General features: G+C 39.2%; 2 protein-coding genes across 2 annotated transcripts; both read left to right on the top strand.

Annotated features, from left to right (window-relative positions):
* The first annotated feature begins 838 nt into the window (after window positions 1–838).
* LOC121865267 lies at window positions 839–9600 on the top strand. The gene is made up of 6 exons (XM_042364624.1): window positions 839–923; window positions 1947–2161; window positions 4380–4535; window positions 7651–7757; window positions 7933–8096; window positions 9331–9600. Exons 1-6 carry the CDS (start codon window positions 875–877, stop codon window positions 9417–9419), a joined length of 780 nt encoding a protein of 259 aa, XP_042220558.1. The 5' UTR covers window positions 839–874; the 3' UTR covers window positions 9420–9600.
* A 4923-nt stretch (window positions 9601–14523) lies between these two features.
* LOC121865265 (probable glutamate receptor) lies at window positions 14524–27011 on the top strand (the record flags this gene model as incomplete). Its single annotated transcript, XM_042364623.1, has 5 exons — window positions 14524–14728; window positions 15976–16076; window positions 23447–23537; window positions 23756–23914; window positions 26917–27011. Coding segments are annotated over exons 1-5 (599 nt in total), but the record flags the coding sequence as incomplete, so codon positions are not given.
* Between the last annotated feature and the right edge of the window lie 278 nt (window positions 27012–27289).

Genomic DNA, 27289 nt, shown 5'->3' with positions numbered 1-27289 from the left:
GTATAACAGTAACCAGCCGTTATATCTGTGTGGTGCCTGAGGCTCCTCTTATAGTATAACAGTAACCAGCCGTTATATCTGGGTGGTGCCTGAGGCTCCTCTTATAGTATAACAGTAACCAGCCGATATATCTGTGTGGTGCCTGAGGCTCCTCTTATAGTATAACAGTAACCAGCCGTTATGCTGTGTGGTGTCTGAGGCTCCTCTTATAGTATAACAGTAACCAGCCGTTATATCTGTGTGGTGCCTGAGGCTCCTCTTATAGTATAACAGTAACCAGCCGTTATGTCTGTGTGGTGCTGAGGCTCTTCTTATATTATAACAGTAACCAGCCGTTATATCTGGTGGTGCCTGAGGCTCCTCTTATAGTATAACAGTAACCAGCCGTTATATATGTGTGGTGCCTGAGGCTCCTCTTATAGTATAACAGTAACCAGCCGTTATATCTGTGTGGTGCCTGAGGCTCCTCTTATAGTATAACAGTAACCAGCCGTTATATCTGTGTGGTGTCTGAGGCTCCTTTTATAGTATAACAGTAACCATATAGTTCAAAATCTTAATCTTCCATAAGTCATAACATAAGATAATTCTCTTGATATAAGTTTACAGTGATTGAGCCTTGGCCATCTTCATCTACATCAAAATATAATGATAGTATTTATAATTTTATTCTATTTTATCTGTAATGAGAAATACGTTAACGAATCGCAAATATATTTATAAAATTCCTGTATTATCAGCAACATTTTTGGATTTAGAGAAAGGGGGAATAAACATATTTTTAGGTATCGTGTCATACTGTATGGCAGTAAGGTAAGGACTTGTATTTGACAGTGATGGCAGGGAGTCCGTTGGGCGTTCCGATCTCTCCACTATGGTCTGGACTTCCTACATTTGGACGTTTGGCACTGTTATTTCTCAGGGTGAGTGTTGTGTGTCCTTAGTACAGTACACGGGAGGTTACTGCCTCCACATCGGCATGTTGATGACATACATGTCACCGTTGCTTCCGTTCTCCAGCAGCTGCTTAATAAATGTGAAGCGTTTGTGGCTGAACGTGATGTTATTCATTGCACGGCCTAAGCAGTACATCATTATACTACTTAAGAAGTTTTAAGTAAATCACACACAATGAATGTGATAAGCTTCGTGGTAGCTCTTTCACTTTTGTTGAAAGTTTTATCTACTGTATTTTGGCTACATAATGATTAATTCACTGCGGGACGTTACCCTAAGTTGAATAAAATCATCTGGCGGTAGCCAGATTAAAATGGCAAGTGCCTGACACGCGGTGAAAGGTTAAAACGCAATTTTCCTTTTGTGTAATGGATGTTAAACTAGGACTCTTCCAAAGCTGGTGCTGCCATCTGTATTGTGTGATTTTATCGAGATTTATCCTGTCCCCGTTTCCACTGTGGATCTACATGAAATATTTAAACACGTAAACTTCGAATTTTGTGAATCGGAAAAAAGCAATAATGGTATATTAAGGGACTTATAAAAACAAATAGATTATCTTTCCTTATAACTGGAAAAAAAGCCTCATATATGAATCCTGACTGTTAATATCATTGTGGACGTTGGCCCACATCCTATGTGAGCCAAGATTACCGAAATGGGCCGAGATTACTGGGCCGAAAACACCAAGGGCCGACTTCACCTGTATCCCGTAGAGTTCCTTGCGCAAAATGTTTCGAACGACAAATGTTGTTTTTTTTTGGAACTAGGCACAGCACGTCTGCATGCTACACCTTACTCTCGGAGCGTTGCTGTTGTGTTATGGACTTGTGTAATACTTCATAGCAGTTACCACTGGTCACTGAACATACGATACTGAGTCCTATTGTCTTAAATTCATTATCTGTTTAAGGTTAAAGTTTTAAGTAATGCAAGAAAAATTATCATATGTTTCACTAAAATCTCATATGTATTTTATCTCTCAACAGCGTCAACTTGGTCGCCACAGAGGGACTCTGTTCGACTTCTTTCTGGCCTGTGGCTGCTGATATCAGTCATCTTGGTTCTAGTTTACCGTTGTAACCTGAAGGCGATGCTCATCATGCCCAAGGTTCAAGTCCCCTTCAACAGCCTCGAGGAGTTGATGGAGACGGACATCCACGTGTTTTTACCTGAAGGGACGCTGATTCATTATCTTGTAACGGTATGTAAACCTTGATATCTACCAAATCTCGTAATCATTTCTACTGTTCTCTAGTTTTGCTTCGGATGGATGAAGAGAATCTGAAAATTTGGTACGAAATTATTAACAGTGGTGTAGTTACAAATAACCGAGGTATACATAATAGGATCATTTATAAGGATATACTTAACAAGATATTTTGACACATTCTGATAATTTTGTTCAAATCAGACGTGGTGAGAGTAAAGACTTAACACTATAAAACAGGTGTTCCTTTATGGCTGCCATCCTTACGGATGTTCCTTTATGACTGCTATCTTTACAGGTGTTCCTTTATGGCTGCTATCTTTACAGGTGTTCCTTTATAGCTGCCATCTTTACAGGTGTTCCTTTATGCCTGCCATCTTTACAGGTGTTCCTTTATGGCTGCTATCTTTACAGGTGTTCCTTAATAGCTGCCATCTTTACAGGTGTTCCTTTATAGCTGCCATCTTTACAGGTGTTCCTTTATAGCTGCCTTTACAGGTGTTCCTTTATAGCTGCCATCTTTACAGGTGTTCCTTTATAGCTGCCATCTTTACAGGTGTTCCTTTATAGCTGCTATCTTTACAGGTGTTCCTTTATAGCTGCCATCTTTACAGGTGTTCTTTATCTTTCTTTACAGGTGTTCCTTTATAGCTGCCATCTTTACAGGTGTTCCTCTTTCTTTACAGGTGTTCCTTTATAGCTGCCATCTTTACAGGTGTTCTTTTATGGCTGCTATCTTTACAGGTGTTCCTTTATAGCTGCCATCTTTACAGGTGTTCCTTTATGGCTGCTATCTTTACAGGTGTTCCTTTATAGCTGCCATCTTTACAGGTGTTCCTTTATGGCTGCTATCTTTACAGGTGTTCTTTTATAGCTGCCATCTTTACAGGTGTTCCTTTATGGCTGCTATCTTTACAGGTGTTCCTTTATAGCTGCCATCTTCACTGAATGCAACACTCCCGGCAATTAATTAAGACTAGATGGAAACCTTGCACTAAAAACTGCACCTTGTTTAACTCCATTGTCGAGGGAGAAACAGTCTGACGGGTTACCGAGGGAGAAACAGTCTGACAGGTTGCCTAAAGGGAAACAGCCTGACAGGTTACCGAGGGAGAAACAGTATGACAGGTTACCGAGGGAGAAACAGTCTGACAGCTTACCGAAAGGGAAACAGCCTGACAGGTTACCGAGGGAGAAACAGTCTGTCAGGTTACCGAGGGAGAAACAATTTGACAGGTTACCGAGGGAGAAACAGCCTGACAGGTTACCGAGGGAGAAACAGTTTGACAGGCTACCGAGGGAGAAACACCCTGACAGATTACCGAAAGGGAAACAGCCTGACAGGTTACCGAGGGAGAAACAGTCTGTCAGGCTACCGAGGGAGAAACAGTTTGACAGGTTACCGAGGGAGAAACAATCTGACAGGTTACCGAGGGAAAAACAATCTGACAGGTTACCGAGGGAGAAACAGTCTATCTGAACGTTAATCCAATATTTCACAGCCTTCTTGGACTAACATGATAGATAACTTGCCAACATCTACAAGACAACCAACAGATTTTTACAGAGTTTGGCGTAAGAGTAAAGAACACAGCTGACTTATGACATGTAAAACGGGACATTTAACGCTACTAAGTGACACATAGTAACCTTCTTATGTATAAACTGAACGACAAGAGTCTTAGGTAATCTGAGAATGTCACACAACATATACTAAGGTGTTTATGAACTTAGTCACAAATTATGTGTGCTGAAAGACCATTATAAACTTATTTACTGATGTACTGACTAAAATTAAATATATTATATTATATCCTTCTAATGGTAAGACTGTCTTGAGTATCATATTTGTTAACAAAATCTTCGTATCATCACAAATAGAATGATAGAGAAGGAGAGAGTTAGATGTGATAAGTTAACAAGTCACCGCTGGAGAGAGACAGGTGAGGGGAAGTTTGGCTGGACCAGAGACTAACAGTAGGTTGACAGTGTTTACTGATGGAGAGAGAGGCAGCAAATATACTTCACTAAAATACCGAGAACATAAGTAGAAAGGTGAGAGAGAGAGAGAGAGAGAGAGAGAGAGAGAGAGATACAAAAGCCGACAGAAATGAGGGAAATGGGAGAGAAACAGTCCTGGAGGTAGACACTTAACGAGGATAGAAATTCCAAAATAAATTGAAGATAATAACACAATGTCCTCTGCGTACAGATCGCTCCACCCGGCTCCCTGCTCCACCGAGTCAACGACCGGCTCACACTCCACACTAGCCCGCCTCTGGCAATGAAGGAAAGCAGTGCTGGAAAATATGTTATCGTCGCCTCTGATTTCGTAATGAGACCTCTTTTTCACGATATGTTCTCAATGGTAAGACTCTTCTTTGGGGGCTAATGTGTCGTAGGTAGAAACTAAAGAATTACGCACAGTTAATTAACATAAAGCACTGTAGGTTAAGGGTAAGTTAAGAACACGAGGAAGTGTCTGTGTGTGAAGTTCCTACTTGTCACTTCCCTTATATCCTGTCACTTCTTACACCTTCCGTAAAATCTTATCCTCATTTTCTTTTCTCCCTTTTTTTTAGGTTTCTCTTTCCCTTAATTCACACCAATAGGGGGATGGATTAATGCAAAAGTCGTTCAGATCCGGCAGAAAGTGTGAAACTTGGCATGAAGTTACCTCTTACTACATAGAATCATTTCATGCGTAGGGACACGCTGGGAATTCACTCTGGCGGCCATTTTTAGCAAATTCAAATTGACCGTCTCAATTCCACAGCCCAAATCATAAAATGCCATATCTCAGGCACGTTTCTTATAAATTTGAGTATGCCTGATCAATCTAACTATGTTTCGGAATGTTTCGATGAAAAGTTCAACTGGTAAGTTTAGGTCAAGGTCATATTTTAACCTAAAACACCTGCATCTTTCTATCTCTACAACCGCTGGCTCAAATTTGATGACCTTGGGCTCGTTTCTTATAGTTTTGAGATTATCTGATCGACATAACTATGTTTCGGAATGATTCAAGGTCACCGTCACATGAATATTCAAGGTCAATGTCATACATGGCTCTAAAACGCCTCTGTATTAAGGATGTCACGGTTGTCAGATTTCATAGTTACGAGGTTGCGGTTGTCAAGAAGTTACAATCGAGCGGCTGTAGTTGCTGTTTAAAGATGAATTATCACTGAAACCTGTGTGAACTTATTGAGAATAAAAGTAATATAGACAAATAAAAAAATTAATGTGTTTTAGCCAATGAGAACATTAGGTAAGATCATTTTTTTTACAATAAGCACCTTGGCAGTGACATAAGGAGGAGCAGTGTAAGTGGGCTTTGTTGTATATGCACTTGCCAGTGAATGATTTCTTGTACCCACAGTGTAGTAGGATCGAGCAAGCTTTACTCACATCTGCAAGTGTAGTCCAGAATAGCACCAACTCCTTATCTGAGATCATCCATCCCAATCGGTAGGCTCAGGGATGTTTTGATGAAGTTGCAGCACCTGACCCCAAATGAAAGCTGCCTCAAGAATGGCTCCTCTCACATGCTGAAATAGGTCTATCTGGGTAGGTGGGATATTGTCGAGGGTTCTACTCCTTCGTGAGAACATTTCCATCCGGGCTTGATTCACTGGAGCAGATTCACAATACTTACTGTAAAGTAGGACAATGAAACGTTCGGTGACTTAAATAAGTACAGATTTCATGGTGAAGTAGTCGGGATCACGCAATATTGCGAGCAAGCTAGCCGTGAATTCTGGAAAGAGCTTCCACACTTCCCAAGCTGTCTTCTTGCCACCTCCTACAAATTGCGATGTAGTCTCTGAGCCTGTCAGTGCATGGAAAAAGGGAAGCACAATTCCTAACTCAAGGCCGAGCTATGATGCTAGCATGTGAATGGGGTTATAGTGGAAGTGTTTTCCAATCCCAAAAGTCACCCATAGCTTAGACAATGACAGTTCAGGGAACAATGAGATTGCGACAACCACGACATCAGTGTCCACTTTGCGGAGGTATGCTTTGTCACGGTCGTGCTGACCTGCATGTTTGAGGTGGAGGATCTTCCCCGTGTCAGTTTCTTGATGGTTACACGGTCCCAGACCCTCCGTGCCACAGGGTGGTTGAGTAAGAACTTTTTCTTGTGTTGTGATAAGTTGCACACCCAGGTCTTCCTCAGCTAACCGCTTACTGGTGATTGTGAAGAGTTCTGTTTTATTCTCTACACTCTTTTTGGTTGATAGGAGTGTTGGAGTAATTGTTTTTCTTGGACCATCCCCTTGATTCGCATGAGCTTGGTCTTTCAGTCTTCTCTCAGGTTAGATATGCCGTATCCAGTCCATACGATCAACACAACCAGAGGCTTGAGATCTTGCAAATGTCACCAATTGCTTCTCCGTATATCCACTGATCGTGCTCATGGGTTGGGTGGGTTGGATAAAATGGACAACTGTTGCATCTCCAACTGGTTTTTCGTTCACTTTTTCCAAACATTTCAGGGGATCGTACTTCATACCAATTTGCAAACGACCAGCAACAGCTAATGGTGTGGGTGCTTTTAATTTCATACATTAAAAACTCATCAACATATGCATCTGGTTGTGATGGCAGAATTAAGAACTGAGTGACCAAGGCCAAGTTGTGTTTGAGAGCTTGAACTTTAACATCTTTGTTTGTCAGGTACGTTTTTGAACGTGTACAGTCCATTACGATGGATAGTTTCAGTGATGGCCTTTGAGGCATAATTGAAGCGTGTTTTGACGAAATCATAGTACATGGCAGATCCGATCACATGAATATATCTTAACGAGTTGGTCACACATTCACCCATGACCAATTTAGTGCCAAGGGTAGTAATGAAAGTACTTGTGTCACATTTTATTACACCACTCATTAATTCATATATTGAGCCTGTCTGCAAAAGCCGGTGTGGTGTTTTAGGGTAAATATTGACCTTGACCTTAACTTATCATGTAAACTTGACCTCGAAACAGTTAGATTGATCAGGTATCCTCAAAACAATATGAAACTAACCTGAGATATGGTATTTTATGATTTGGGCTGTGGGATCGAGGCGGCCATTTTAAATTTGCTCAGAATGGCCGCCAGAGTGAAGTCCCAGCGTGTCCTCACCCTGGAAATATTTCCACGTGGCAAAAGATAACTTCATGCCAAATTTCACACTCTCTGTCAGATCTCAACGATTTGCGTGTAGTATTGCATTAATCCACCACACTACAACCAAAAGAGAAAAAAGGGAAAAGTAGCAGAGATTGCACTTAATGTTTGAGAGTTACCACCCTAAGAACAACACAAGATAACTGTTGTAACTGCACTTAACACTTAAGAAGATCAAATTATATATTTTGTATCTGCTGTTAACATTCCAAATTCTCGATGATCACTTTATAGTTTATTTTGACATTGCTACAATAATATGTGAAGATGTTTATTTGCGTCTTACATGTTGATATATGTTACAGGCAAATTCCTGTCCCATGTATATTGCGTCTGAGCGTATCTACACTGGAATATCTTCTGGCTTCGCATTTCCCAAGGGCTCGCCTCTCAAACACGTGCTGGACCCCATGTAAGTCTAAGTTTATTATGTGATAAAAGGTATTAAAGAACTTAATAAGAATGATGGGCAAATGATTGGTTTCTAAGCTTTATATCTATTAAACCACGTGTTTTCTACCTCCCTGCCAGGCACTTAAGACGAGTACAAACGAGCTAAAAATAATATATGTTTCTTTTATTTACAGTCTCAGAAGACTTCTGGAATTTGGCATCCTCGAACATTTGTATCTTTCTGCAGTACGTAATGGAACCGTTTGTTTTACACCTGAGTCCTTCACCAGACCCAAAAACAGCCTTCGGCCACTGAAACTGGAGGACTTTTATGGCGTCTTCGCTGTTTATGCCGGAGGTAAGGAACCCCGAGACTTACCGCTAAGGTCATTCACGTTAAGTTTCTAAAAACGGCAACTAAGGATTCGTAAATGTTGTTTAATATATGTTGGAGGAGATGAGGAGTTTTGATCACAACAGAGGACGAAGGTATTTTGTAGGTTAGGCAAAACAACATAGTAAATTAAATGCTGAATGCTCTTCTGTTGAGTACATAGTAGAAGAGCTAAGACTTGGATTATTCATAATCACCTCGGTTATAGAACATGAGAAAGTAGTGAGTTATCCTGTGATGTCTCAAGAGTAGATAGCTTTGATAAGAGTATTTTCTTGTTTACAATACTGGCATTTGTCTATGGAATGATGTACTACTTCCACTTAAATAATGTTAAACTAAATGTAGAATGTGTTAAAACCATGACCAAGATATGACAAAGAGGAAATATATCATTATTGGTGTTAACAATATTTTAGACTATCCTTGATCCAGTGATCCATAAAGTTCCACTATTAAAATGATCGCGTATATATAATAATGGTTTGTGTTATGCTGTAAACACGTATGTTATCCACAGATGTTACTCTTATTTGTATTTTTTCTCTTTTTTGCAGAACAGAAGTAGTGTCTGTATTATTTTTGTCTTATATTTCTGTCTGAAGCCATAAATATGTTGAATGATTTTATATTCTTAATATCATCGCAGGTCTTTCTAAGCATAAATTTTATATATTTTTTTAAACAAATATTATTTAAAAGTATCTTGCTCGAGTATACGATGTACACTGTAAAAAATTCCCGCGAATATTACAGTGGTTCACTATAAAAAAATCTACAGTTGGCCACTGTATTTTGTTTGACGGTGATTTTCTATTAGTTCCTCTTTTTACAGTTACATGGTCGTCGTCTGCTATGACATTAACGGACGCCGTAATTTAGGCACTGTAAATTTTACGGTGGAGCACTGGCAACTGGGCTACCGGTATTCCACCGTAAAATTTACGGTACATTTATTATAGTACACTATAACTAAGGTTTTCGTCAACATAGAATGTAAACTGTCCTACAGTATGTTATGATAGAATCTGCTTGTCGATGAACCCTGTAAATAACCTCATGTAAAGATTAAATTGATGATGATAAATAAACTTTCAGCTGAAGTTACACGTAGACAGAAGAGGAGCAGCCGTTAGGATATCATTAAGATGTGACGCTGGACAATATTTCATAACTAAGAAGTGATCATTTCCACCAGGAATGTTGTTGGCGTCTGTGGTGCTGCTGGTGGAAGTGGCTCTCAAGGGTCACCAGGCACTCAAAGGTCGGCCTGAACTACAACACTGACTTGGGGTCGGTCAGTGGCGTTACTGCTGGAAACATCAAAGGGCATGTGCGATCATCACATTAAGTGAAGAAATAAAATCCTTTTTTGTTACTGGAAAAGTTATGAAGTATATTAGTAAATTATCTTAGATAGATTTATTTGTGTTTAACATTTATGAGCAAAATAAAACGCTTTGAAGGCTCTAAGTATTTTTTTTCTGTCAAATCACAAAACATTTTAGGTGGCGGTGTTAAGCTTCTTCAGCACCTCAAAGTAATACTGCTTTCGAACTTATTTTATTGTTCTTGTATAATATTTACACATTAAACAGATTGGCTTCTTACCCCTTTCTTTCTCATAATGTAAATAGTTCCTCATGCAATTAAATGTTTCAGTTAATGTTAATTTATGAATAAGATTAAAATTCCTTTTACACTAAAAATTCTAACTGGCATTGGATTTCTGAACATGCCATTGATTTTAAATAAAACTCGGATTCTCAATGAGAAATGATTTTTGATACATCAGATATCCCAGATGTCCGAGTAGCAATGGAATTCTGAGTAACATAGGGGTAGCACAAATGTCAGCTAGCTAGTTAAAAAGAAAGTGCTGAAATATTGTAAATACAATTTCTAATATAACGAAAATTCTAAGTCAGGCGATTACATAAGATAGCTTATAACGCCTAGCCAAGTACCACTAGGCTGCTGGAATCCTGCAGTGACTAAGTTTGGGAACACCCACTCGTAGCTGTTGTAGGAAAAATATATATATATATATAAATATATATGTATAAATATATATATACATATATATATAAATATATATATATAAATATATATATACATATATATATATATATATATATATATATATATATATATATATATATATATATATATATATATATATATATATATATATAAAGAGAGAGAGAGAGAGCGTCTCTTTAATGTTTTAATGTATTTTTTTCATATATACCTGATCGTTCTATGAACTTTGTTCTCCAACGTTTGTCTTCCTTTTGTTCACAGGTGTTTGTTATAATACACTAGTGAAGACCCTACAGGTTCTCAGTGTGCATTTCTGTAACTGATTGAAGCTACAAATTATAGACTTCCCAAAACAACAGATCAATACGCCCCTGTGTATACCCATCCTATTGTTGGAGACCTGGCAAGACTCCTGGACACGTTGTCAACTAAACGTGATGCCTTAATCTTTTATTGGGTAAGGGTTTGTCTCAGCTCAATAATATCTTCTACTGCCTATAAAGGGTTAAAACAGTTGCCACACACTACAGTACTACACACTACAGTACTACACACTACAGTAAGACAACACTACAGTACTACACACTACAGTACCACACACTACAGTACCAAACACTACAGAACCACACACTACAGTAAGACAACACGACAATAATACACACTACAGTACTACACACTACAGTACCACACACTACAGTACTACACACTACAGTACTACACACTACAGTAAGACAACACTACAGTACTACACACTACAGTAAGACAACACTACAGTACTACACACTACAGTACTACACACTACAGTACTACACACTACAGTACTACACACTACAGTAAGACAACACTACAGTAAGACAACACTACAGTACTACACACTACAGTACCACACACTACAGTACTACACACTACAGTACCACACAGTACTACACTACAGTGAACAACACTACAGCACTACACACTACAGTACCAAACACTACCACACACTACAGTAAGACAACACACACACTACAGTACCACACACTACAGTACCAAACACTACAGTACCACACACTACAGTACAACACTACAGTACTACACACTTCAGTAAGACAACACTACAGTACTACACACTACAGTAACAACACTACAGTAAGACAACACTACAGTACTACACACTACAGTACCACACACTACAGTACTACACTACAGTACCACACACTACAGTACTACACTACAGTAAGACAACACTACAGTACTACACACTACAGTACCAAAACACTACAGTACCACACACTACAGTAAGACAACACTACAGTACCACAAACTACAGTACCACACACTACAGTACCAAACACTACAGTACACACACACTACAGTAAAGACAACACTACAGTACTACACACTTCAGTAAGACAACACTACAGTACCACACACTACAGTACCACACACTACAGTACCACACACTACAGTAAGACAACACTACAGTACCACCAACTACAGTACCACACACTACAGTACCAAACACTACAGTACCACACACTACAGTAAGACAACACTACAGTACTACACACTACAGTAAGACAACACTACAGTACTACACTACAGTACTACACACTACAGTACTACACACTACAGTACTACACACTACAGTACCAAACACTACAGTACCACACACTACAGTAAGACAACACTACAGTACTACACACTACAGTAAGACAACACTACAGTACTACACACTACAGTACTACACACTGCAGTACTACACACTCCAGTAAAACAACACTACAGTACTACACACTACAGTACCACTCACACTACAGTACTACACACTACAGTACTACACACTACAATACTACACACTACAGTAAGACAACACTGCAGTACTACACACTACAGTAATAGGGTGTGTCATACGGAGAGGCAATTTTTTTTTTGAGTTTGAAAAATCGGCCCATGGTATTAATGATGTAGTTCTACCTGGCATCAACCCACAATGGGGCATGGGGTGAAAAGTAAGAGTAAAAAAAAAAGAGGAGAAAAAGACTTAATCTACACCACGAAGAGGCCGGAAAACCGGTTTTTTTTTAATGAGACAGATTATAAGAGAATGGAAACACAGAAGAAGGCAGAGCATTCCACAGCTTGGCTGTGTGATGAAAGAGGGGTGCACTACAGCAGTGGTCCCCAACGTAGGTAGTACTGTAGGTAGTAGGCAGCTACCAAACAGGGAGGTAGTACCACCTAGGAAGATATTGTAAGCATTATGTGTTGTCTAATGGTAGACCCTGCTGCCATATGGCATCGCAAAAATTGTGACAAATTCCCAGGTTGCTGGTCTGACTTTCTGCCTCATTTACACACAATTGCAGGGTCTCAATTGTTTCTCTTACTTTGACAACACAACATACATATATTGTTTCTCACTATTGATTTTTTCATTTTGTATTTCCATATGGTTCTTTATTATTATTATTACAGTGTTGTTACTGTTATTTTATCATTATTGTTTCATTAATTTTTAATTTTTGTATTCTTATTATACATTCTTTTAATATGAATTATTATTATTATTATTATTATTATTATTATTATTATTATTATTATTATTATTATTATTATTATTAATATTAATATTATTATTATTATTACATTTTTCTCCCCAGGCCCTGATGTGGGTCAGTGACCTGTGCCCGGGTGGACTAATCCCTGTAAAAAAAAAAAAAACTTTTGTAGGCTCTGGTCTACAATTATCATTGTATATATAGTGGAGGCCGCTAAAACTTTGGATCTAAATTCAATAAAAAATAATCATGTATACTGTACAGTTATTTGCAGTGTTACACGTCTAACTTACCAGTTTGGCATTATATGTGGATGGTGGAGGGACTCTCTGGGCCCGGTCTGGGGTAAACACACACGTCCTGTACACGACAGTTGTATCAAGTTATTACACATTTTCATTAATTTCACCCAAACAAATAATCCAAAATAAATCTCAATTTTCTAATAAACCCTTGCGGACTCCTTAACCATTTTGCTGCGTGTCATGCAATTGCCATTTCATTCTGGCTACCGCCAGACGATTTTATTCAGCCAAGGCCTTAGGGTAACCTCCCGCGGCGAGAGGGTTAAAACCTATCTTGATTAATACGGCGCGCCCGCGAACTACAGGTTGGGACCACTGTACTACAGCATAATTGTGTGTGTGTGTGTGTGTGTGTGTGTGTGTGTGTGTGTGTGTGTGTGTGTGTGTATGCGCGCGCGCGCACATAGGGCGGTGTAATGCGTCTAGTGTGGCATCATTACGTTTGTGTTAAAGTGCTTCTTGCTCCCTCTCGCTTTCAGCTACAGACCTGGCTATTAATATATATATATATATATATATATATATATATATATATATATATATATATATATATATATATATATATATATATATATATATATATATATATACACTAGAGGGATACTGGGGTACACTCAATGAAAAAGCATCTGTGAACTTAGGGCAAAACAGTCTCACACTACAGACGATGGATATTGCAAAATGCCAGTAAGACATCTCCTTTTCTATCCATAGTAAATATTTGTATTATATACACATAATATGGTTCATGTTGGCTGTGACATTGTGGCAAGGTGTGTTGATCATTTAGGAAATCACAGGACCTAATGTGCACAGATACTTTTGGTTCCTGTGTACACAGCGATATTCGGGTGTGTTTTTGGCGAAGTAATATATACGAAAGTGTACCAAATATTAGCGGAGTCGACCCCAGATTACACCATCAATTTTATAACCATACCATATTGTACTTTCTCATTTTAAAAAAAGTTAAGGCCATAAAATATAGACACACTAAAAGATAACCTGTAGTCGTGCACAGGTGGGCCCACCTCCAGGTGAGCTTTCTCGGGGCTGATTATATAAACATACCGCATTTCAAATCTTTATCTTAAAACCGTGGACGTGCATAGCGAAGACACAGAAAAATAAATATGCTTTTAATGAGGGGAATCCACCTTTAGGGGTTGGGGGCCGACCACTGAGGCTGAGTCCCCAAATTCCACTTTCATAACATTTCTGGGGAGCCACGACACGTAACTCAGTGTTATGATCCTTTAAAGTTTATACAATGACTATTCCTCGTAGCTTAAGAGATGAACATACACCTAACTGGTTGAGTTACGCTACAGCCTCCCAGATCAATATATTACGAGGACAAATGAAAACAAATCAGGAATACAATTTGACTAATGCAAGTTGCTCGTGGCTCACAAAATGAAATCAATCAGACGTGAAAATGTTAGTTCAGGTCACTAAATTTAATCATGAGACGCAGACCTTAAATGACGGGAGGGCGGGGAGGAGTCACTTGTGTGAGGGACGCTCTCCTGCCACTCTGACTGCCGTCGCCACCATGAACACCGCCGCCACCGTGACTGCTGCCGCAACCATACTCATAGCCGCCATAGGCATGACCGCCGGTGCCACCAACATGACCGCCGGTGCCACCAACATGACCACCGGTGCCACCAACTCATCTTCTTGTCTCAAAGTTTGCGATATGATAGTAAGTGCTTCACCACATTATTGTTTTCTTGAACAGTGTTGATGTTAAGTGCCCACTGCCTGGCTACTATACAGTATTAAAGTGTGTTAACTAATCTATGCCTCGCTTTATTTTGTAATAAAGTGCTTTGACTGTGTTACCCGCGTCACTGCTCTCTGGTAACAAGGTGCGTTGATTGCAAGGCTACTAAACGTTTCCCTGTTGAAACGATTGGTCGCCGTCACCAGTGGTTGATTTCCGTCACTTCCATCCAGGCTGACCGGTTCCCTCATCTCGGTCGATTCCTGCCATCTACTTGACGATTCCCCTAACCAAACCAAACCTTACCTAACTTAACCTAACCTAACCAAACGTATCTTGAGGTGATGGGGGTGAATCCAGGAAAAAAGTCACGAAAAAGTCACAGAAATAAGTCACAGAAAAAAGTCACTAGAAATGTCAGAAAAAGTCACAAGAAATAAGTCACAGAAAAAAGTCACAGAAATTAGTCACAGAAAAAGTCACAAGAAATAAGTCACAGAAAAAAGTCACAAGAAATAAATCACAGAAAAAAGTAACTTAACGTAAACTAACCTAACCTAACTTAACCTAACCTAACCTAACTTTACCTAACGTAACCTAACGTAACCTAACATATTTGTAATGCTATCATATGTAAATTGTGTTGTCAATGTTTACAAGTCATGTCATATCAGTTAATAAGTGACAAACTATTTTTCTGTTTATTACTTTAACCTTAAATGATATTTAAGTAAAATGTGACTTTTCCTGCTGAAGATTCCTATGACTTTCTAGCTAAATTGTGACTATTTCTGTTCACCAATGGGGTACCAGTCAACCTGGCTGGTGCTGACGGGTAATCGACTATTGGTGCTGGGGAAACGATCAGCTCCCGATTGCAAGTGTTAGTTTATCATTGTTCTCTACCAACAAGTACGTTGACTGCAAGTGTTATAGTTTTAATGGATGTCACAAAATGACAGTTTAATTCGGCGATATCATCGTTAACATTATAGTGAGAAAACATTGCTGTTAGAATTCGGATAAATACGGCAGTTTTAATTATTGCTAATTACAATCGTAATGTATATATACAATAATATAATCTCAAGTATTATTAACATCCTTGAGGAACAAGTGTTACTTATATTAGGACAAATATCTTCCAGTTGTCCCTCTCTAGCATCATTCATTTAAAGAGTATTATGGTCTAGGTACTAATGTGTTCATCCACTTATCCTCAACAGTACTTTCCGCGCATGACTGTAGACGACACCGCAAGACCTTACACGATCCACGGGCCCATGTATGAAGTACTGAAAATATTAACAAGTAAACTCAATACGTGGTAAGACCCAGTTTAAGTCCTCATTAATGTTCACAACTCTCCACACGCTCATTATATGCTTATAATGTTAAGTTGTGACATGTATGGTATGGTCTGTTGGAATACCCTTTTGTATCATTGGTTGTTTAAAAAAGAATTAATCAAAATGTGTAGATATTCCATTAAACGGCAAAACCCTTGTGATATAAAAAACGGCATTATCTTTTGTGTAGTGTGTGATACTGTAGTGTGTGTTACTGTAGTGTGTGTGATACTGTAGTGTGTGGTACTGTAGTGTGTGGTACTGTAGAGTTATCTACTGTAGTGTGTGGTACTGTAGTGTGGCACTGTAGTGTGTGGTACTGTAGAGTTGTCTTACTGTAGTGTGTGGTACTGTAGTGTGTGGTACTATAGTGTGGTACTGTAGGTTATTTTACTGTAGTGGGTACTGTAGTGTGTGGTACTGTAGTGTGTGGTACTGTAGTGTGTTACTGTAGTGTGTGGTACTGTAGTGTGTCTTACTGTAGTGTGTGGTACTGTAGTGTGTGGTACTGTAGTGTGTGTGTACTGTAGTAGTTGTACGGTGGTACTGTAGTGTTGTGTGGTATTACAGTGTGGTACAGTGTGTGTGGGGTAGTGTAGGTGTCTTACTGTGTGTGTGGTACTGTAGTGTGTGTACTGTAGTGTGTGTGTGGTACTGTAGTGTTGTGGTACTGTAGTGTGTGGTACTGTAGTGTGGTACTGTAGTGTGTGGTACTGTAGTGTTGTCTTACTGTAGTGTGGTACTGTAGTGTATGGTCCTATAGTGTGGTACTGTAGTGTGGTACTGTAGTGTGGCACTGTAGTGTGTGGTACTGTAGTGTTGTCTTACTGTAGTGTGGTACTGTGTTGTCTTACTGTGTAGTGTGGTACTATGTTGTCTTACTGTAGTGTGTGGTACTGTAGTGTGTGGTACTGTAGTGTGGTGGTACTGTCGTGTGTGGTACTGTAGTGTGTGGTCTAGTTTTGTGTACTGTAATTTGTGGTACTGTGTGTGTGGTACTGTAGTGTTGTCTTACTGTAGTGTGTGGTACTGTAGTTGGTTTACTGTAGTGTGTGGTACAGTAGTGTTGTGTTACTGTAGTGTGTGGTACTGTAGGTTGTGGTACTGTAGTGTGTGGTACTGTAGTGTGGTACTGTAGGTTGTGGCACTGTAGTGTGTGGTACTGTAGTGTTGTGGTACTGTAGTGTGTGATACTGTAGTGTGTGTGTGTAGTAGTGTTACTGTAGTGTGGTACTGTAGTGTGTGGTACTGTAGTGTTGTCTTACTGTAGTGTGTGGTACTGTAGTGTTGTTACTGTGAGGGTACTGGTGGTACTGTAGTGTTGTTTACTGTAGTGTGTGGTACTGTAGTGTTGTCTTACTGTACTGTGGGTACTGTAGTGTGGTTCTGTTGTTTTACATTTTAGTGTGTGGTACTGTAGTGTTGTGGGCACTGTAGTGTGTGGTACTGTAGTGTTGTGGTACTGTAGTGTGGTACTGTAGTGTTGTTTACTGTAGTGTGGGGTACTGTAGAGTTGTGTACTGTAGTGTGGGTACCGTAGTGTGTGATACTGTAGGTGTGGTTATGTAGTGTGTACTGTAGTGTTGTCTACTGTAGTGTGGTACTGTAGTGTTGTGGTACTGTAGTGTGTCATATGCGTGTGTGGTACTGTAGTGTGTGGTACTGTAGTGTGTAGTACTGTAGTGTGTGGTACTGTAGTGTGTATTGAGTGTGGTACTGTAGTGTTGTGTTACTGTACTGTGTGGTACTAGAAGTGTTTTCTTACTGTAGCTGTGTGGTACTGTAGTGTGTGTACTACAGTGGTGGTACTGTAGTGTTGTCTTACTGTAGGTGGGACTGTAGTGTTGTGGTACTGTAGTGTGTGGTACTGTAGTGTTGTCTTACTGTACAGTGTGGTACTGTAGTGTGGGTACTGTAGTGTTGTTCACTGTAGGTGTGGTACTGTAGTGTTGTGGTACTGTAGTGTTGTGGTACTGTAGTGTTGGTACACTTGCAGGTGTGTGGTACTATAGTGTTGTGGTACTGTAGTGTTGTGGTACTGTAGTGTTGTCTTACTGTAGTGTGGTACTGTAGTGTTGTCTTACTGTTGTGTGTGGTACTGTAGTGTGTGGCACTGCAGTGTCATACTGTGTATGTGGCACTTGTAGTGTTGTGGTACTTAGTGTGTGGTACTGTATTTGTCTTACTGTAGTGTTGTCTACTGCACTGTGGTGTACTGTAGTGCTGTACTGTAGTGTGGTACTGTAGTGTTGTCATCTGGTGTGTGGTACTGTAGTGTTGTTTACGGTACTGTGTAGCACTGTGCTGTAGTACTGTAGTGTACTGTAGTGTTCTACCGTAGTGTTGTCTTACTGTAGTGTGTGTACTGTAGTGTATAGTACTGTAGTGTGTGGTACGCAGGTTGTGGTACTGTAGTGTTGTGGTACTGTAGTGTTGTCTTACTGTAGTGTAGTACTGTAGTGTGGCACTGCAGTGTTGTCAGTACTGTAGTGTGTACTGTAGTGTTGTCGTACTGTAGTGTGTGGTACTGTAGTGTTGTTCTTACTGTAAGGGGTGGTACTGTAGTGTTGTTTACTGTAATGTGTGGTACTGTAGTGTTGTTCATCAGTGTGGTACTGTAGTGTTGTCTTTCAGTAGGTACTGGTAGTGTGGCAATTGTAGTGTGTGGACTGTAGTGTTGTCTTACTGTTGTGTGGTACTGTAGTGTTGTCTTACTGTAGTGTGTGGTACTGTAGTGTGTGGTTCTGTAGTTTTGTCTTATTGAAATGTGTGGTACTTGTAGTGTCGCGGCACTGTAGTGTGTGGTACTGTAGTGTCGTGGTACTGTAGTGTGTGGTACTGTGGTGTTGTCTTACTGTAGTGTTTGCAACTGTGTGTGTGATACTGTAGTGTGTGGTTATGTAGTGTGTGAGTACTGCAGTGTTGTTTTACTGTAGTGTGTGTACTGTAGTGTGTGGTACTGTAGTGTGTGGTTCTGTAGTTTTGTCTTATTGTAGTGTGTGGCACTGTAGTGTATTGGTATTGAAGTGTGTAGTACTGTAGTATTGTCTTACTGTAGTGTGTGTACTGTAGTGTTGTGGTACTGTAGTGTGTAGTACTGTAGTGTGCAGTACTATAGTGTGTGGTACTGTAGTGTGTGGTACTGTAGTGCTGTTTACTGTACTTGAGTGGTACTGTAGTGTGTGTGGTACTGTAATGGTACTGTAGTGTTGTCTTACTGTAGTGGGTGGTACTTAAGTGTTGTGGTAATGTAGGATGTACTGTAGTGTTGTCTTACTGTAGTGTTGTGGTACTGTAGTGTGTGGTACTGTAGTGTTGTCTTACTGTACAGTGTGGTACTGAAGTGTGTGGTACCGTAGTGTTGTCTTACTGTAGCTGTGTGGTACTATAGTGTTGTGGTACTGTAGTGATGTGTTACTGTAGTGGTGTTCTACTGTAGTGTTGTTACTGTAGTGTGTGGTACTGTAGTGTTGTCTTACTGTAGTGTTTGGTACTGTAGTGTGGCTTATTCTTGTGTGTGAAATGTAGTGTGTGGTACTGTAGTGTTGTCTACTGTAGTGTGTGGTACTGTAGTGTTGTCATACTGTAGTGTGTGGCACTGTAGTGTTGTCGTACTGTAGTGTGTGATACTGTAGTGTTGTCTTACTGTAGTGTGGTACTGTGTTGTTGCTGGTTGTTGTTCACTGTAGTGTGTGGTACTGTAGTGTTGTTCACTGTAGTGTGTGGTACTGTAGTGTGTGGTACTGTAGTTTTGTCTACTGTAGTGTGTGGTACTGTAGTGTTGTCTTTACTGTAGTGTGTAGTACTGTAGTGTGTAGTACTGTAGTGGTACTGTAGTGTTGTTCATCTGTAGTGTTGTCTTGCTGTTGTGTTGTTTTACTGTAGTGTGTAGTACTGTAGTGTGGTACTGTAGTTTTGTCTTACTGTAGTGTGTGGTACTGTAGTGTGTAGTACTGCAGTGTGTGGTACTGTAGTGTGGTACTGTAGTGTTGTCTTACTGTAGTGTGTGTGATACTGTAGTGTTGTCTTACTGTAGTGTGTGGTACTGTAGTGTGTGGTACTGTAGTGTTGTCTTGCTGTTGTGTTGTTTACTGTAGTGTGTGAGTACTGTAGTGTGTAGTACTGTAGTGTTGTCTTACTGTAGTGTGTAGTACTGTAGTGTGTAGTACTTGTAGTGTTGTCTTACTGTAGTGTTGTTCACGGTGTAGTACTGTGATGTTGTCTTACTGTAGTGTTGTCTTACTGTAGTGTGTAGTACTGTAGTGTGTGGTACTGTTGTGTTGTTTACTGTGTGTGTAGTACTGTAGTGTGGCACTGTGTGTGTAGTACTGTAGTGTGTAGTATCGTGTAGTACTGTAGTGTAGTACTGTAGTGTTGTCTTACTGTAGTGTGTAGTACTGTAGTGTAGTACTGTAGTGTGTAGTACTGTAGTGTAGTACTGTAGTGTGTAGTACTGTAGTGTAGTACTGTAGTGTTGTCTTACTTTAGTGTGTAGTACTGTAGTGTGTAGTACTGTGGTGTGTACTATAGTGTGTAGTACTGTAGTGTGTGGTACTGTGTGTGTGGTACTGTAGTGTTGTTTACTGTAGTGTGTAGTACTGTGATGTTGTCTTACTGTAGTGTGTAGTACTGTAGTGTTGTCTTACTGTAGTGTGTAGTACTGTAGTGTGTGGTATGTTGTGTTGTTCACTGTAGTGTGTAGTACTGTAGTGTGTAGTACTGTAGTGTGTAGTACTGTAGTGTGTAGTACTGTAGTGTGTAGTACTGTAGTGTGTGGTACTGTGTGTACTGTAGTGCTGTTTACTGTACTGTGTGGTACTGTAGTTTTGTCTTGTTGTACTGAGTGGTACTAGTGTGGTACTGTAGTGTGTGGTACTGTAGTGTTGTCTACTGTAGTGTGTGGTACTGTAGTGTGTGGTACTGTTGTGTTGTCTTACTGTAGTGTGTAGTACTGTAGTGTGTAGTACTGTAGTGTGTAGTACTGTAGTGTGTAGTACTTGTAGTGTGTAGTACTGTAGTGTGTAGTACTGTAGTGTGTAGTACTGTAGTGTTGTCCTACTGTAGTGTGGTAGTACTGTGATGTTGTCTTACTGTAGTGTTGTCTTACTGTAGTGTGTAGTACTGTAGTGTGTGGTACTGTTGTGTTGTCTTACTGTAGTACTGTAGTGTGTAGTACTGTAGTAGTACTGTAGTGTGTAGTACTGTAGTGTGTAGTACTGTAGTGTGGACAGTGTTGTTTTACTGTAGGTGTGTAGTACTGTAGTGTGTAGTACTGTAGTGTGTGTGTACTGGTGTGTAGTACTGTAGTTGTCTTACTGTAGTGTTGTTCTTACTGTAGTGTGTAGTACTGTAGTGTAGTACTGTAGTGTGTAGTACTGTAGTGTTGTCTTACTGTAGTGTTGTTCACTGTAGTGTGTAGTACTGTAGTGTGTAGTACTGTAGTGTGTAGTACTGTAGTGTTGTCTTACTGTAGTGTTGTTCTTACTGTAGTGTGTGAGTTTGTAGTGTGTGTAGTACTGTAGTGTGTAGTACTGTAGTGTTGTCTTACTGTAGTGTTGTCTCATTTCTTAGTGTTGTTTACTGTAGTGTGTGGTACTGTAGTGTTGTCTTACTGTATTGTGTAGTACTGTAGTGTGTGGTACTGTAGTGTGTGGTACTGTAGTGTTGTCTTACTGTAGTGTGGTACTGTAGTGTTGTCTTACTGTAGTGTGTAGTGCACTGTAGTGTTGTCTTACTGTAGTGTGTAGTACTGTAGTGTGTCTTACTGTAGTGTAGTACTGTAGTTTTGTCTTACTGTAGTGTGTGTGTACTGTAGTGGTACTGAGTGTGTCTTACTGTAGTGTGTGGTAGTGTTGTCTTACTATAGTGTGTGGTACTGTAGTGTGTATTACTGTAGGGTTGTCTTACTATAGTGTGTGGTACTGTAGGGTGTAGTACTGTAGTGTGTGGTACTGTAGTGTTGTCTTACTGTAGTGTGTGGTACTGTAGGGTGTAGTACTGTAGTGTTTTCTTACTATAGTGTGTGGTACTGTAGTGTGTGGTACTGTAGTGTGTAGTACTGTAGTGTTGTCTTACTGTAGTGTGTGTTACTGTAGTGTTGTCCTACTGTAGTGTGTAGTACTCTAGTGTTGTCTTACTGTAGTGTGTGGGACTGAAGTTTGTGGTACTGTAGTGTTGTCTTACTGTAGTGGGTGGTACTGTAGTGTGTAGTACTGTCGTGTTTTCATACTACAGTGTGTGGTACTGTAGTGTGTGGTACTGTAGTTTGTGGTACTGTAGTGTTGTCTTACTGTAGTGTGTGGTACTGTAGTGTTGTCTTAATGTAGTGTGTGCTACTGTAGTGTGTAGTACTGTAGTGTTGTCGTACTGTAGTGTGTGGTACTGTAGTGTTGTCTTACTGTAGTGTGTAGTACTGTAGTGTTGCCTTACGGTAGTGTGTAGTACTGTAGTGTGTGGTACTGTAGTGTTGTGTAGTGTGTAGTATTGTAGTGTTGTCTTACTGTAGTGTGTGGTACTGTAGTTTTGTCTTACTGTAGTGTGTAGTACTGTAGTGTTGTCTTACTGTAGTGTGTAGTACTGTAGTGTTGTCTTACTGAAGTGTGTAGTACTGTAGTTTTGTCCTACTGTAGTGTGTGGTACTGTAGTGCTGTCTTACTGTAGTGTGTAGTACTGTAGTGCTGTCTTACTGTAGTGTGTAGTACTGTAGTTATGTCTTACTGTAGTGTGTAGTACTGTAGTGTTGTTTTACTATAGTGTGTGGTACTGTAGTGTTGTCTTACTGTAGTGTGTAGTACTGTAGTGTTGTCTTACTGTAGTGTGTATTATTGTCGTGTTGTCTTACTGTAGTGTGTAGTACTGTAGTGTGTAGTACTGTAGTGTGTGGTACTGTAGTGTGTAGTACTGTAGTGTTGTCTTACTGTAGTGTGTAGTACTGTAGTGTGTGGCAACTGTCTTAACCCTTTATAGGCAGTAGAATATATTATTGAGCTGAGACAAACCCTTCCCCAATACAAGATTAAGGCATCACGTTTAGTTGACAACGTGTCCAGGAGTCTTGCCAGGTCTCCAACACTAGGATGGGTATACACAGGGGCGTATTGATCTGTTGTTTTGGGAAGTCTATAATTTGTAGCTTCAGTTAATTACAGAATCCTGGCGTGTTGAGGTGTTGATTATATATATACTGTATATATATATATATATATATATATATATATATATATATATATATATATATATATATATATATATATATATATATATATATATATATATATATATATATATATATATATATATATATATATATATATATACAGGTATATATATATTTTTTTTTTCTCCACAGCTACGAGTGGGTGTTCCCAGACTTAGTCACTGCAGGATTCCAGCAGCCTAATGGTACTTGGCTAGGCGTTATAAGCTATCTTATCCGCCAGGTGAGTCTGTTTTGTTGTAAGGTAAACAATGGTAAGTCATCACTAATTATCCTATTCGTGTGTTTCCTTAGTATGTTATATTGCTCGCGATTGTTTCTGTGAATATTTCTCAACATTGTTTATTGATAGAGTTCATTATACTGAGATGGTTCAATTTTCTTGCATTTTTTTCTAGCCTTCACCTCAACTTGGTATTAATAATAATATCCATTTGTCAGGAGTGTGATATATCGGGTTCTTCATTTCCTATGACTCATATGCGAATTCACGCTGTCGACTTCAGTATACCGATATTCATGGAGTCTTCTGTGATTGCATACCAGAGTCCAGTAATTGGAGCAGATCTCGCTGGTTTTGTGAAACCTTTTACAACTTTTGTGAGTTTAAAAGTTTTACGTTGTGAAGAGATGAATTAATGTTGTTATTATTGCGTCAATAGTAATAAAGTAAATAAGTATAATGGTACAATTAACACATCATAAGACCCTTTGTCCCTTACCTTCTTCTCACTCAGAGCGTCTCACTTACAGGTAATCACTTGAGAACAGAAAGACAAAAAGATCCAAGATGTTGGTTGATTCTGATGCTTAGAAACTTCTGAGACAAAATCCACTTTACTCTGTAAACAGTAAATGTAACAGAACATTAAAGAATATCGTGAGGGTCACATTTAGCTGTTTTCATCAACTTCTACGTCTCTGTCACGTGTGAATAGTTTGTATATAACACACAGTGCTAACACCCATATCCAATACTCATCATCTCCCACCGCACAAAAATCATATCTTAATGATCTAGGAAAAGTAAACTTGCACATAATAGTTACCAAGGAATTTGTCAAAAATCCTTTTTACATTTATTTTTTTACTTAGTCTTAGTTAATTTTGTTCATGATATGTCACGGCGGTGGTGCATACTGTAATGAACGCTTCACTACTTGTCGGTACACTAGGGTCAAGAACTATACATACATATTATCAATTTAACTTGTATCTGTACTGAATTTTTTCTTTGGTCAAGTACTTGTGCGGCTCCTGGCACCTGCTTAAAGATTAATAAATTACCGTAAGTGAAAAAAATATGGAAGTTGGAAAAGTGAATGTAAGCAGGAAACATATAGAGAATTGTTTTGACCTGGTATATACAGTATTACACATATTTGCTGTCATTCACGGTTATTTAGTTCTATATCCCTTTACAATGTGTAAGAGGTGACGATTCTTTAATTTATCGCCAAGCAACCTTATAACGCCGTGTCACGGGAAACTAGAAAAGGTGGATAGGTGAAGGTGAGGGTTATCTAGTACTGTTCCTTACCTCACCTCCAGTACCCTCTCGCGTTAGCCTCAATTTTGTTCTCTGAAAGTCAACACCAGTTCAATAGGTGAGTTAAAGGTGATATAATAAGTCTATATTAAGAGTTGGAAAATTTCATCTCAGAAGACAAAAATAGAAGATGAAAATAGAGAATATATAAATGACTATAAAGAATGTTTGTCATTCACACAGAGATATAGAGGACTTCCTTCTTATATCATTTACAATGGAGAATTGGCCAACATCGAGCAGTGCAATCTCGAAAGCCATTTTCACACGAAGCACAGAGACTTCACTGAGAAATATGCAGCTGGAGATGCCAAAAAGAAAATTGTGGAGAAAGTGTAACACAAAGCAGAACAAAGTGAGAGTAAATTCACGAAATGAGTGAAATCTTTAAATGACACAACTGCAGACAGTGTTGTGGTAAGTCAAGAGATAATTAAACGAGGTCCTTTCAAAGATGGTGCATACATGGAGCATTGTTTTACTGAAGCATCAGAGCTGTTTAGTGAATTAAGGAAGAGCCAGTGTCTGCAAAGACGGTGAGGGATAGAGCATTAAAATGGCCAAAGACATCACCAGTCGGCAAACTGATGACATTAATTCAGTCCAGGACATATCTATTGAACGTGAAGAATCTTGTTGATGATGATGATGGTGATGATGATGATGATGGTGATGATGATGATGATGATGATGATGATGATGATGGCATTGTACAAGAGGAACTCATTGACTTGCTACCCCTCACTGGTCAAACGAGGAATCCTTTTTTTCATCTAAAGTAATATCACTTGTTTGTAAACAAAAGAAACGTAAACCAACTACAAATTTCTGTGTTGCGACTGATGGTGCACCGAGTATGAGAGGGACACACAAGGGTTTTGTTTCTTTATTAAGGAAATATCTGGATCTTGATGTGATATCATTTTACCGCATCAGTCATCAAGATACACTGTGTGCACAGTCTTTACCACCAGAGTTCACACAAGTGATGACCTTAGTAGTGAAAACTGTCAACAAAATAATAGTAAAAAGACTTAAGCCAGCGACAGTTTCGTGAACTTCTGAAAGAGGTTGATTGTCAGTATTCAGACCTTCCCCTTAACAACAATTACTAGTATAGAGGACGAGTACTCGTAAGGTTTACAGTCTGTCTGGGTAGAAGTGAAGAAATAATTGCGTGATAAAGGCCATGAATATTCTTAGCTATAAAATTTCCCGTCATGGTGGAAGTCGCTTTTAAATGACCTTAACAGAAGACTAAAGGAAAGGGAAACATCTCTGTTGCTATTAGAAGAACTGTTGCTATTAGAACGAAAGTTACCTTTGTTTGTGAGGGATATTGAGAAAATTGATCAATTAGTAATGAGGAGAAGACTAATTAGGTCTGAGAAGCGTCCTGCAGATTATAAATGGCATTGCCACAAACTCGTCTTAACGTAATCATTATAGCATGTATTGTATTATAATATTTCTAAGGTGCTAATCGCTTGTTCATATCTTGTTTGACATTCATTACCTCCTGAAAAAGTCCAAATTACCCTCTCGGAGTAATTTACTCAGAGTGTAGTATCCGCACTGGACAAGAATCAAATGCTCTGTCTGTTCATATGAGAGAATCTGATCATCCGACTAATTAGGATAATGTTTATAAAGTTGTTTCGTGTAAAACAATTGTTGATTTTAACAATATTGAAACAGTAATTATTAGGAATACTGTTAATAGTAATGTTAACCGTATTTTTTGTTATATAAATTAGGTCCTTCCATCATTAACAACTTTGTCACAAGTCTATGGTGAGTATTGCATCGTAGTCCTTCCAGACTTTATGTGACCACCGGGAAGTTGTTACTTGTCTCCCGGCACCTGTATCTAGATCTCATTCTTGACTCTCGGCCTTAGTTGTTGAAGCTCAGTAATAACACATAGGGTCAACGTCTGGCAGCTCACTCTTACTATATCTCCTGAAGATGTGAATAATCACGAAAGCGCTTGGATCTTGTTCGCGCTTCTGGTCCTGGTGGTCACCAATATCTTATATGAACCATGTTACAGATATGGCTCCTCATCCTAGCATCAATGGTTGCGGTCATGATGATGATTTTCTTCATTGAGTGGGGTGAGAGTTTCCTCTTCCGTCAACAACAGAGGTAAACAGTATATAACTGCTCAGTAAATAAAACTCCATGTAGCTAGAAAGCTGTAGATATTTTGTATAATAAAAAAATATCCATAAGATTGCCAGCGCTAAGCCTTTTGAGACATGAAGCTTTCTCGAGGAGCTATATAACGTTTTCAATTAATTGTCAAGCAGTTAATCTGGTATATGACACGTATATAGTTCTCTCCCACAAATGTTCGATTTTGGCATTTACATTTTGCAAATCTTTGATATAGTATTTGTACGGTGTGGTGTCTTAATGTCCAT

This window comes from Homarus americanus, unplaced genomic scaffold (assembly GCF_018991925.1).
Source record: "Homarus americanus isolate GMGI-L3 unplaced genomic scaffold, GMGI_Hamer_2.0 scaffold40505, whole genome shotgun sequence".
In the NCBI taxonomy this organism is placed as follows: Eukaryota; Metazoa; Arthropoda; class Malacostraca; order Decapoda; family Nephropidae; genus Homarus; species Homarus americanus.
Note: the sequence above shows the minus strand (reverse complement) of the source record. Positions and strands in the feature narration are given on the sequence as shown.

Coding starts and splice junctions, on each gene's coding strand:
- LOC121865267 (XM_042364624.1), top strand. CDS start 875: ATGGTCTGGACTTCCTACATTTGGACGTTTGGCACTGTTATTTCTCAG. Junction 4,536..7,650: donor TTCACGATATGTTCTCAATG/GTAAGACTCTTC, acceptor TATATGTTACAG/GCAAATTCCTGTCCCATGTA. Junction 8,097..9,330: donor CTTCGCTGTTTATGCCGGAG/GTAAGGAACCCC, acceptor CATTTCCACCAG/GAATGTTGTTGGCGTCTGTG.